General features: G+C 44.1%; 1 protein-coding gene across 9 annotated transcripts in view; it reads left to right on the top strand.

Annotated features, from left to right (window-relative positions):
• Positions 1 to 13,562, top strand: part of LOC147017026 (transducin-like enhancer protein 4) — a 60,323-nt gene that overhangs the window by 36,811 nt on the left and 9,950 nt on the right. For all 9 annotated transcript variants that reach the window (XM_085846367.1, XM_085846365.1, XM_085846368.1 and 6 more), the window contains 2 exons: positions 481 to 557; positions 1,098 to 1,347. In XM_085846367.1, the coding sequence (XP_085702493.1) occupies positions 481 to 557; positions 1,098 to 1,347 (327 nt within the window). The remainder of the gene's footprint in view (positions 1 to 480; positions 558 to 1,097; positions 1,348 to 13,562) is intronic.

Below are 13,562 nucleotides of genomic sequence, written 5' to 3'. Positions count from 1 at the left end.
CAGAAGTTGGACACGAATTGATAGAACTGGAGAAGACTACATCTCAAATAATGCTGTGGTTGCCAAGTACGTCGACCCTTTCACACCAAATCTAATAGCCATAAAGGATAGATGCTATTGTAGATTTACGGAACAAAGTGAAAGTTTCAAAATAACTTTTTTTTCACACTGGTAAGCGTTTGTGGAGTTTTTCTTCAGTCCTTTCCCATTGAGAGTGACAAACAAGTTGTCAGGTGACGAGTCCATTCAAATCTGCTATTTAACGTGCTGGTGAAAATTAGGCCACTGTCTGTGTGCTGCATAACCCGAAAGGCGAGGCTTTGAAACGCGCGTCTCTGGGGTTTTGCCGGCGCACTGTTCGAGTAAATAAAAAGAAAGATGATGCAATGTCTCAATTTTACACAGTTGTTGCACCATTTCTGACACTCGAGTCATCTGTCAGATGCGTTAATTGCATTGTCCCTTTATTTCATCCCACAGGTTGGATTTGACCCCCATTCCCACATGCGTGCGCCCGGAATCGCAACTAGCTTGGCCGCGGTTCCCAGCGCAAAGCCGTAAGTAACCAGGACATTAAAAATCATCAAACAAGCCATTTAATACCGGGAGGTCATTGTCAAAAACCCGGTGCAGCCACTAGAATGAGACAACCGTGTGCACGCGTTTTGGACTCTCTATTTGAGGCGGTTTTTAAATGGTTTGTTATTACTGCCCTTTGCTATTTCGTTTCCCATTTCCCCCAGCATGCCAGCACTTGCGTAATTGCAAGTCTGTGAGCACTTAGGAAAAAGCTGTTTGGGGACATGGGGTTTGTTTGGCCCGAGGAAGCTGGCGTGTGGACACTCGCTCAGTGTGCCCCTGCCGACGTCCACACTTATTACGATGAAATTCTTAATGAGTTGGCTGCTTTCATATTCCACGATAATTTGGCATTTTTCGACTCGTATACATTTCATATCTTCTGGCTGTCGGAACGATAATTTTCAGTTTGGAAAGGCTGCAACTCGACCTTTACCGTCTGATTTTAATTATTTGTGAGACAAGGTGCAGCTGTGTTGATGTAAAGGTGTTGATTGTTTATTATTTTGTCTCTCCAGGGCATACTCGTTCCACGTGAGTGCCGACGGGCAGATGCAGCCTGTACCTTTCCCTCCGGATGCACTCATGGGACCAGGAATTCCTCGTCACGCTCGGCAACTGAGCACACTGCCGCACGGTGAGGTGGTGTGTGCTGTCACCATAAGCAACCCAACGCGGCATGTGTACACGGGTGGGAAGGGCTGCGTCAAGATCTGGGACATTGGACAGCCCGGTAGCAAGACCCCCGTATCGCAGCTCGACTGCCTGGTGAGGTTTGTCCGCAAGTCTTTTTGCCAAGATGTTGTATGTCCCCACTCCCCACTCAAAGTGTGTCAAATGTTGGGTCGCAGGAAAAATTGGTGTTTGAAAAATGGGGTGTAGATGCCAAAGGGGAAAAATAATGAGTTCATAAAGCTCAGCATTCTGGGGGGGAAATAGGTGTTGAAGCTCACGATGAAGGTGGCGAGAATGGTTTTTGAAATGGGAAAAGCTGATTTTGAAAACTGGCATCTCAGTCGAGCCGGGGATGGGGCTGGGGGGGGGACGTTGGCAGCACATATCGCAATGAGAATGATTGATCAGTGAGCAACTCATTTGAAGATGGTAGACGTGCAAAAGAGACCACTAAATACAAAGTTTGTTAATTGATCATGAAAAATGATTTGCAGTCTTCTCAAAAGACTGAGAATGGCTACCACAGGACTTGACGTGTCAATCATATCCACCTTTTTCATGGGTGATCAAACGGAATTCCTATTGCTGGGTATTTTGACTGTTTGAGTATAGTGAGGCTTATTTGGAAAGTCGATATTGATTAATCAGGATTTTTATTTTCAACTCGCCACAAAACAGAAACACTAACTCAAGCTTCCTGAAAACTGTTCTCAGACTTATTCTTCTTCTTGTTCTACCTCTACTTCTACTACTTCTTCTTATGCTTCTTCTTCTTCTACTTCTCCTTCTTTCATATTTGTTCATGGTGCCAGCGATAACTCGCCTACTCTTCGCGCGGGACACTGTGGGATCTTTAAAGTCCACCAATTAATGCTGGCAGGTGGGACACCCAGTTTAACGTCCATCCAAGGGACGGCAAACACGTTAATGTATTATTCTGCCGACAGTTTATAGCTGGGCCGAGATTCTCAGACCTGCAATGTGCTGTTATGTAACATTATTATAATCACAAGGACATGGGGAGACGTCATTATAATTTTACATGAATCGAGGGGACATCACGGCACATCAACACAGTTAATGGGATTTAGAACCTGCGGTTGCAGCATCAGGAGCTTTATGCCATTGGGGAGGCCAAAACATGCTAGACCATAACCTTTTCATGTTTTTGAAACATAAAATATTGTTTTGTTCACTGATTCAGTTTTTCAATTAACATTATCTACACGGCTGATGGAGTTAACTTCGAGATAAAAGGTGAGCCGTTTCCCACTTTTATCAAAATTCTGTTTGTGAGTCAAAATACGATTCCTAAATCCGGAGTGGATGGAATATCGCATAAAGTGTAAATTTAAAATGGAGAATAAATATCCTCAATAAAGACGGGCAGGAAACCTTAGCGTCAGTCGGATGTAAAACAATGTTGTGTACCTTCTGTTCAACCCAAAATAGCTTTTCTTGATTGAAACCTACTCACACATACCCAGCGATACATTCAATATTGACAATAACTTCACCAATATTTGTTCTCCGTGCACGTGACATCTGCACCTTCTCCATCAGCTGTTTCCTGATACTCGTGTGCAAACATGACAGTGTGTTGGAAAAGTTGGCAGCCAGGACAAAGCAATTGGTAATTTGATCAAATTATACATTTTTGCCCTTTTCACCTTTTTTATTTTCAACCTCGAGTAGCGTCATTTATTAATTATAGAATACAAGTTCTGCCATAATGACGAAGAGAGAAATCTGAACTAGTTGGTCACAGGAAAATGCAGTAAAAGGGCAATAATGATAATTATCATTTATTGTTATTAATAATTATTATTTACATTATTATTGCGTGCAAGTTGCCCGTGCTTGAGGGTTTCTAAACGGGGTCGGGATGGAGGTGGCAAAAATGCAAATGGCATCTTCTGTCATTGAGCTGGCAAGCTGGGAGCAACAACTCGCTTTCATTTCCACATCTGATGCAATTTAAATGCGCTAATGGTGGTGAGGTGCTCCGTTTGAAACTGTTCGATGTATTTATCTTTTTTGATGCCTCGGGTCCATAATAAGATTCTGCATTGGTTTCAAAGCCAGTGACCAATTGCAAATTAATAGTAGGATTAGTGGATCATCAACCAACAAAACTTGAATTTCTCTCAATGTAACATTTCACCTTCTCCAAGCCACTGCTGACACCGATAGTATTTGACAATACCATGGAAATCGTTTTGCAAACATTTTTTGGAAATGATGTATTCTGCATAAAAATTTACTTTAGGCAATAAAATCATCTGGGTTTTTTTTTGTTTGTTTGTTTAAGTGGAACGTACAGGTTGAAGGGTCAGGTCCGTAGTCATTCAGATCAACCTCCTGTCGTGAGGGAAGGGAAACAGTCAACCACATTGAGTGTTCCCAGCATCATATGTAGACCAGACCATGTGGAGCAAGCAGATTATCCTACCCTGAAGGTCATTAACGAGGCAGCGAGGTTTTACCCACGGGTCAGTGGGGATGCGGAAGTTCTCCTCAGCCTAGTTTTACTCTCCAGAGATTGGAATCCAAATCCTTAATATCATTGCCTTCAGCAGGATTTGAACCCACAACCCCCTGGGATCTAAGTCCAGTGGCCTCACTCATCGGCCACCACTCCATCACAATTTCTTTGTTCGCGTATTGGAAAATGAGGATCGATGATTTAGTCAATGGCCCTCTAGTGGGCAAGCAGAGAGCCCTGACAGGGTTTGGTCTTCAGTTAAGATTACTTTCTGATGGCTGTATGGAATTTGATGGTGCCTTACTTTTCTGAGGGTACTTTGGAAGCAGTTAATGCTCAAAAGTAAATGCATCCAATCCCTCTCACCTCGAAGGGACACTCTGTATTTTTTTTTTGTTTGTTTTTTAATTTGCTTCTTGAATTGAGTAAACATACAAATGACCACATCAACAGAAATCACATTAAGTGGCTACAATGACTTTGGTAATAACTACTATCTATACACAATATATACAATAGGTTAATGCTGTCTGTCTGTCCCACCCTGAAACATGGAAACGTTCCTTAGAGAGAAAAAAATTCAGTAAAAGGTGCTTCAAATGAATCTGAACCTATGGGAAAATTATAAAAAAAAATTTCAATCGAAAGTATTTAATTGAACCCAGGTGTTGTATGGGCAACATACCGTTGCCTCAGTTGCTCCCATGTTTTTTTTTTTTCTTTGTTGTTATAAAATACAGTCAAACTTGCCTTAGCGACCACCTCAACAGAATGATCACCTGTTCATAGCAGCCACTTAAATTCCTCCCGCAAAGAAAACCTGTGTTAAATCATCTGTCGAACGTAACCAGTGGCAACGCAACTGCTTCTCTTCGTAACCTCTAATTTGTACACAATGGTCATTGATTCCATTGTAAATTGATAAATTCAGTCACCTCTCCATGCATAAAACTGCTTTTACACAAAACACACCGACAGATCTCTGTGGTCAATCCCAGACTCGGTGACGGTGTAATTGTTAGAGTGTTCACTCCCTGTCTGGGAGGTCGGTGGTTCGAACCCCGACTGAGTCATACCAAAGACTTCAAAATGGTGCATGCTGCACTCTTGCTTGATGCTCAGCATTTAAACGGATAGAGCAGAGACAAACAATGCTAAGAAGGCAATTTCAAACCACCCAATATAACCAATGAGTAAAATGGAGCCATTGTTGTGATGTTGCTGGTACCCTGAGTATCTTGGGATGTGATGCCACTTCCCTGAAACTCAGTGGCTGTGTTTGTCTCGTTTTATAGTCCTGTGCTGTCTCTTCGGTATGTGCGAGTGGCAGCTCCGTTCTGAGCCGTCGATAATCTATGTTATAAAAGGAGCCGTGTCTGTCTGTCTGTTTGTCATGTTATAACTTGAGAATGGATTAACGGGTTTCAATAAATCAAACTATGGTGGATTCAGGGAATTCCTGGGAAGGTTTGTAATGGAATTTTCTTTATTTTTTTATAATGGGTGCATGGGTAGGGTTGGGCACACATCGACTTTTTCTCTGTTGTCCCATTTAAAGGAGTGTTTTTATGGCCATTTTTCACGCTGATCACGAATCCGTTGAAATTTTTGACCTAGGATGATGTCTTAGGTTGGTAAAATGCAAAAAATCAAAATGGCCACCAAATTTACCCACTTTTCAGGTAAAATTTGATAATTATGGCTTACTCAGGCATGTAATATTATAGACCGTACATGGGAAATGACTTACTAAGACATCATCCTCAGTCAAAAATTTCAACGGATTCGTGATCTGCGTGAAAAATGGCCATAAAAACACTCCTTTTAACGGGACAACAGAGAAAAGGTCGATGTGTGCCCAACCCTAATATTACATGCCCTAGTAAGCCATAATTATCAAATTTTACCTGAAAAGTGGGTAAATTTGGCAGCCATTTTGAATTTTTGCATTTTACCAACCTAAGACATCATCCTTGTCAAAAAGTTCAACGGATTCGTGATCAGTGTGAAATTTGGCCATAAAAACACTCCTTTCAAAAAAAGTATGGTTGTATGCCCAACCCTAGCATGGGCACACCTGGTGAAACTGCAAACACCAACTTGTGATGCTGGTTATCCCTGCACTCCCACTAATCCTTTTTATTCTTGCCCTATTGATTAGCCATCACAGAAAAGATTCGTATTTCCGTCAGCGAAGTGAAGGGTCTTATATTCTAGTATACTAGCGATACCCGTGCACATGCGCGGGATAGCAGTACAACATAGCTGGTAGCAGACGACAGACCATACACGGGGAATGACAAAAATACGCATTGTGCAAAATGCAAGTGGTACTTGGAACGCCAAGACTTCCCAAACATTGTCGGCGTGTCCGCTAAGTGCCACAGCAATTTCATAGGGATCGTGTGACGGCGAGTCGAGACAGATATATGTATATGTATATGTATATGTATATATATATATATATGTATATATATATATATATATATATATATGTATATATATATGTATATGTATATATATATATATATATATATATATATATATATATATATATATATATATATATATATATATATATATAGTTACGTTTGAGGGGGTGGGGTATGCATTCAAAGGGTAATTAGGTATGCCATGCTGTTCGAGTTTACCAGGATCTCGATGTAATAAGTAGCAATTCAGTGGTGATAAGTTGTCTAGTAAATGTTCATTTCTTCAAGGGGGAAATGATAATTGTCACGTAATTAGATAGGGACACGGGATAGGGTAAGTGTGTCTGCTGGGTTTTAGAGTGACAATCGGGACAGTGGGTAATTGGTAACAAAGCGGGCACAAGTGGCTATCCAATGGCTGGTGCGTGGATCGGGTGAGAAGTGCTGTGTGAGTTGTTTTAAGTGAAGAAGTGAAATGTATGGTGCACACATTGTTTTTTTTTATTGGGCATGGTGTGGTAACAGGGAAGGTCATGGTCGGTGAAGTGTTAGAAATGCAGGTGTCACATGTAAGGCCGATGGGGTGGGAGAGTCATATGGGTTTTGTGGGTGGGGATGATGTGCTTGTCCACAGGGATTGCTGAAGCTCACGGTGAGCGTGAATTGCGACCCCCTTCAAGGAGATTCACCACCTGGTGGCTAATGGTGACAGTGTCTGGAGGCAACTGGGAGAGGGTCTGGTTGGGCGACCAAGGTGGGTAGGACCTTGGCGACCCAGGAAGGCCAGAGGAGCCAGTGAGACCCCTTCCAGAGTGTTGTACGGGATTAGAGCTGATGGCTACCAGGGGGGAGGGAATCAAAGGGAGCGGGGCGGAGAAACGTCCGGGTTGGACTAAAGCTTACCTGTGGGCATGGTTGCACCTGAGATGCCCCCATCATCTTGTGGTAACCCACCACACGGCCACGACGGGATTCAGCCTGCATGATTAAAATGAGGACCATGACCTAGAAATGTGATGATGACCATGGTGTGAGTGTTGTGATGATGTATGAGTCCCACTCGATCCCGCACAACTTGACATGTGCAGCAAGGGCATGATGTCCGCATAATTTTGGGACAAGCAAATTTGAAAATTGGCTCCCCAGGTAACGCTGGGTCTATTAGCATCCACTGGGGGAGGCGGTCAAGTGAAAATATCCTGTGAATAGTGTCGTTAAGGCTTAGAGTAGGAATGTAAAGTATAAGTGTTGTGTTTTTGTGGAACCTTTTGTTTCCCCTCCCCAGATCACTGGAAGAGTGCTGGGCAAGAGCGATGATCCAGAAGATGGAGTGCAACTTCGCTCAGTGCTCTCATGTAATAAAATAAATAAATAAATAAATAAACGAATGATTGTTTAGGCGAGGATAAGGCCATAAGGGGGTAGTACATTAAGCAGGATAGGTAAGTTAGCTGCGACTCGCTGCCCATTGCCCCTCCTACTTTATTTTGTTAGGTTAATTAGGTGTGAGTCAGTAAGTGTTAAGGCTGGTACGGTAGCGCCTGTGATATACCTTGCAGGAGCTGCGGTACCAGAGGAGGGGGCAGTGTTACGTTTGAGGGGGGGTATGCATTCAAAGGGTAATTAGGATGTTTAATTAGGTATGCCATGCTGTTCGAGTTTACCAGGATCTCGATGTAATAAGTAGCAATTCAGTGGTGATAAGTTGTCTAGTAAATGTTCATTTCTTCAAGGGGGGAAATGATAATAATTGTCACGTAATTAGATAGGGACACGGGATAGGGTAAGTGTGTCTGCGTAAACCCCTTTTGGTATTCTCTGGAGACTGGCCATGACGTCACAGGACAGTGCAGCGGATGGCTCCGCCCCATGATCACGATTGGCAGAAGGCGACTGCGGTGGGCCAATAAATGGCTCGATTGGAAGTGACGAGGACAGGAGGATAAAAAGGTTCTGTTCGGGGTCGAAAAGGAAGAGGAAGAAGATCGGGACAAAACGATCGTGTTTTTTTGGTGTGGAGGCTGTTGCGTGGAGAGCGTCCTTGTTGTTGTGCTGGTTCGATCGTGTTCTTCATCGTGTCTTGGAGCCTTGCTGAGCCTCGTGCCTCACCTTGGTTGGCTCTGGGGTTCTGCTGACTCGGAGTACGGGGTCGAACGGTGGGCGGACCTGCCTCCCTCTCCTGCTCGCAACTTGGCGCCAGAACTGGTTCCCTGGCGGCTGTGATCGGACTTGGGCCAAGACCAGGAGGTCGACAGCACCACGGTTTCTCCTGCCCCCCTGACGTTAGCAAGGCCAGCTCGTCCGACGCCGATCCAGGGACAGTTGCGTCCACACCACGGTCCAGCCTGACCACCAGAAATAGCTACGTTGTGTGTGTGTGTGTGTGTGTGTGTGTGTGTGTGTGTGTGTGTGTGTGTGTGTGTGTGTGTGTGTGTGTGTGTGTGTGTGTGTGTGTGTGTGTGTGTGTGTGTGTGTGTGCTTGGCGCCTTAGAGGGTTTGAGATCTGTATATTCATTGGAATTGTCTGTGTTTTTCCCCACGCCCGATCCCACACCATCCCGTCGAATCTCCCCGGATCCCTTTTCTTGCCGAGTCTTGTTATTTCTGGTTAATAGTAAAAACAAATAAACATCATCAACTCAGTGAAAAGTGACTCGTGCCACCTTCCTCGTCCCGTTTCCGGTAGAGCGATTAGAACCGCCATGTTTGGGTTATAAATAAATAAACCGCCTCCATCGTTTCGGCTCATTCTACGTTGGCGGGACTGTTCAAGTCCCGTGGACGTCACAATATAAATAAATATATATATATATATATATATATATATATATATGTGTTTCGGTGTACGGAACTTCCGAGTTCCTTGTTTCAGTGAATTTGCATTTTATCGTTCATCAATTCTGTATGCTCACTACTATTGGCTGCTCCAATTTGGATTGCGTTTTCAATTTTTCAAATTCGACTTGGTTTTCAGTGTGATAATAAACTGAAACTCATTCTCTGATTAACATTAGGCTATGACTTCTTACGTGAATCCTAAAAAGTTATCACATAATCAGCTGTCATTGGAGATAAAAATGGAGGTGATCACGATGCATGAGCTGCAGAGTGATCACTGAGACACTCAACATGTGACACCATCGCTGCAGAAAGACGTAGATCCAAAACATTGTGAAGAGGAAGAGAGACTGGATGGAAGAGTTTGAGGGAAATGTTCCTTTTGAACGGAAAATAAAAATCCAGAAGACAGGAAACGAAGAGTTCATTGCATTGCTGTACAAGTGGTTTAAGGAGTTCACTGCGAGAATGTTTCCTGTTTCTGGTCCTCTAAATCACCAAACAGCTCAAGGTTCACGACTTTGAGGCATCCATTGGGTGCCTGGAGGCTTTCAGGAAGAGTCAAAGCATTGTCTTTGGAAAAATGAGTGGTGAGAGTGGAGGAATGGAAATTCAAGGTTCCTGAACCTTGTGTTGGTTACGACCTACATGACATCGGCGACATGGATGAGAGTGCCATTTTATTTAAGGCATCGGTGGACTTCACACTCCATATCAAAGGTGAGGACTGTTCTGGTGGGAAACGTTCCAAGGAACGTTTGACTGTGATGCTGTGCGCCAATGCTCATGGTGAGAAGGAGAAGCCTCTCATCATTGGAAAGTCCATCAAGCAATGTTGCTTTGGAAATCTGTAAAGGAAGGACTTCCCTGTGGGCTACCATGCTAACAAAGCATCAATGACTTGTGAAGTCTTTTAACTGTGCATGATTTTAACAACTGTCTTTTAACCAGAAAATGGGATCTTGATGTTGCTGGACAATGCCCCATACCATCCTCACCTCCAACTAAAGAATGTGAAACTTCTGTTTCTTCCCCTGAACATGACTTCCAAAACACAGCTGATGGATCAATGGATCATTCAGTCATTGAAGCTGAAGTTCAGGAAGAAACAACTGAGAGGCATCTTTTGAAAACTTGAGACTGAAAGAGACTTGACTGGACCAGAGCTGATGAGGAAAACTAATGTTCTGCAAGCCATCTACTGGATCTGCCAGTCTTGGAGGGATGGAGATGAGATCATCCAGAAGTGTTTCAAGAGGTGTGGAGTTGGGGCTTCAAATGCCAATAGCATGGAGGAAAATGAAGATGAGAATGAGGATCTGGACTCTGCCTCCGAAAACGCTATCCAGATGTCTCTCAGTGAACTTGTCGCTGTCGATGCTGGAATCGCAGCTACATCTGACAATCGTTTGGCAGCTACCATTGAGGATCTGCAGCGCAGGTTGGTTGACAACGACGAGGATAAACAGATGATGAGCAAAGATAAGGAGAAGGAGGAGGAGGATGTCAGTTCATCTGCAGAGAACAAGATAAAGAGCATCCAACAGTTTGCTGCAAGCCCTGCCAACATGAAGGCCTTTGGAGTGAGCAAAGGTTGCAGTGCTTTGCTGGAGAGTTCCATGGAGATGGAGGAAAAGTTTGAGGCCAAATTCTTCAAACTGTGCCAAACATGTAAACAGACAATACTGCTGGACTTCATCAGGAAAGTATAACGCTTCCTCACTGCCAAAATGACACCGAGATATGAATTAATCACATTAGAAAATAATTAAAAGAGTAAATAAAGGTCACCAACACAGGTTTGCTTACTGTATACATTTTGGTACTTGTGCTTGAATATCATCGTTGCACTGCAGAAAGATGGCAGCCAAGATGGCAGCTGCAAACCTGTACAGAAAGACCACCTGTCTATAAAGGCCACTTTTTCCATTTCCCTTGAGTGGTCTTTCTATACAGGTTTGACTGTGTATAACCTCCCGTTTTTAGCTTTCAACCAGTGCAAGAATAAAAGGATTCCTTTTTTATACTGTGGTATTTTTACCACGGGCTTCTGCAAGTTGTTCCATAAAAGTTAAAATTTGGAGGCAGGTTACAATAATTAATCACCATATAAAAATGGAATGTTCGGGGGAAAAAAACAAACAAATAAGAGAAGGGGGGAAGATAAGGTTAAGAAACATGAAGAATCAGCATAACAAACTTAACATTCATCGTTTAACATTCAAATAACTTGCATATATCACGTTCAAGAGTTGACCTGTTTGGAGTTCCCGTCTGAGCCCTTACCTCATCATGCTGGGATCCCAAGTCAGAGCCCATATGGTGTGTGTATTTGTCCATTGTCTACTGGTGTCCTCGTCCAACATGTAATATATGGACAGGCACCACCATGATTCCTGAGACAAAATAAAAATCATGTAATCTGAGAAAAAACAAAAAAATCATGTAATTAAAGAGTTGCCATGGAGAAGGCGACAACATTCTCACATTCATGGTAACAGCACCCTACCGAACAAACAGGTCAGGTCAGATGTGGAAGCATGTGCAGGAGCAGTGCGTCGCTGTGTCCACTTTCTGCTGATACTCCAGGGGTCTCTGGCAATCCCCCAGGCAGATACCTGGCCCATCTCCATCTCCTCGAGATGCCGATCAACCTGCTGCAACCATGAGGCACGTGGTGAGCCTGTTGGTCTCCTCTACTCACGAGGCTCCCTCACTGAGAGAATCTGATAAGCAACATCAGCATCAGGAAAATGGGCCACACATCCACACAGCCGCAGCTGATGCTCACGGACGACACAGGAACCAAATCTCATTTGAGTCTCTCTCAGCAGCCACTCGTGAGACACAAAGTCTGACCAGTGATCGTCAAGGATTCTCCAAAGAGACGTGGTACCAAAGGAGTTGTCTTTCTCCCAGATCCTTGATGAGAGTCCAAGTCTCACCTCCGTAGAGCAAGACTGGAAGCACCAAGTACATAAAGACTCAGATTTTCATCGTCCTGCAGAAGTAGCGACAGCGTCACACCCACACCCTAACCCTAACATGATCCAGTGAATCCATGACTGATATGCCTATTGACCACTGGATGTGGATTGAACATGTGGAGACATCAATATCACTGCCAAGTGAAGTGAATCTCTCTGTGACCTCAACATCCTCACAACAAACAGGTACAGACAGGATAGCAGCATCCAAGATGTCATTGAAAGCCTGGATCTTTGTTTTGACCCAGAAAACCCATAATCCCAGCGGTTCCAACTCTTCATTCAGCACCTCGAGGGCTCCCATAAGGATGTCCATTGTCTTCCCGAAGAGACATTGTAAGGATGACTGCATCATCTGCGAAATCAAGGTCAGACATGTTGACATTCCCAAACGGTGCATCACATCTTGATATCTCCGACATCCTCCACAGAATCCAGTCCTTACAAGCAGTGAAAAGTGTGGGGGCCAGTAAACACCACTGACAAACTCCAGTAACAACTGGAAATAAGTCGGAGATGGAACCACCACACCTCACAGCACTCTCAGTACCAGGGTATAGTCCAGAAATCAGATTTATCAGTATTGGTGGCACCCCATGCAGACCGAGAATCCTCCAGAGGGTATCCCGATTCAACGAATCGAATGCTTTGCAGAGATCAACATCGGCTGCGAGCAGCCCTCACTGAAACTCTTATCTGCGTTCGGTGAAGACCCAAAGAGCAAGGAAACGGTCAATTGTTGACCTCTTTGATGTAAAGCCCGACTGCTCAGGGCGCTAGTGCTCAAGCAGATCATGGCGAACCCCATCAATAATTACCTGAGCAAAGACGTTGCCCGGCACTGAGAACAGCGTCACCCCTCGGTAGCTGTTGCAGTCCTGGTGTTCACCCTTCCGTTTCCAGAGAGGAACAACAAGGCCCCTCTTCCAGTCAGTTGGGATGATGCCTGTGTTGCAAACAGAGCACAGAACTGCATGCAACAACACGAGTACAGCATTTCCACCAGTCTTGAGAAGTTCAGAATGGATGGCAAAGATCCCAGGAGCTTTACCCCCTTTCTACTGATTCACCACAGCCTTTGTTTCCACAAACAAAGGTGGTTGACAGTTGATTGGAGGGTCAGCAATGGGGATGGTTACACCCCTGATGTCCAACTTAGCAGATGGATGATCAGCCTGGTACAGCTGTTCAAAGTAACCAATCCAGCGGATCTTCACTTCAGACTCCTCTGACAAGAGCCCACCACCCTCTGCTCTAAATGCAGTACACCGAGGGATGGGCTTGGAGGAATACAATGCACAAATTCCTCTGTAAGCAGGATGAGAACAACTCCATTACAATCAATCCATCTGTTGTTGAGGGGCTTGGTGTTTGAGTACGTATAGCCTTGCTGCATCGCTGCCATTGATGTGGGTTCAAATCCCATGGCTGTTCAGCACATATTTCTGCATTTGCATCTGAGTGGTGAACTATCTGGGGTCGATACATAGCCATGGGGAGGTTCATGAGTCAAGTGAGCACCCTTGGTACCCTGTCTTACCCTGTCATCCTTACCCTGTCATATTC

Source organism: Eptatretus burgeri, chromosome 11, assembly GCF_056783735.1.
Source record: "Eptatretus burgeri isolate ZD-2024b chromosome 11, Ebu_testis_v1, whole genome shotgun sequence".
In the NCBI taxonomy this organism is placed as follows: Eukaryota; Metazoa; Chordata; class Myxini; order Myxiniformes; family Myxinidae; genus Eptatretus; species Eptatretus burgeri.
Note: the sequence above shows the minus strand (reverse complement) of the source record. Positions and strands in the feature narration are given on the sequence as shown.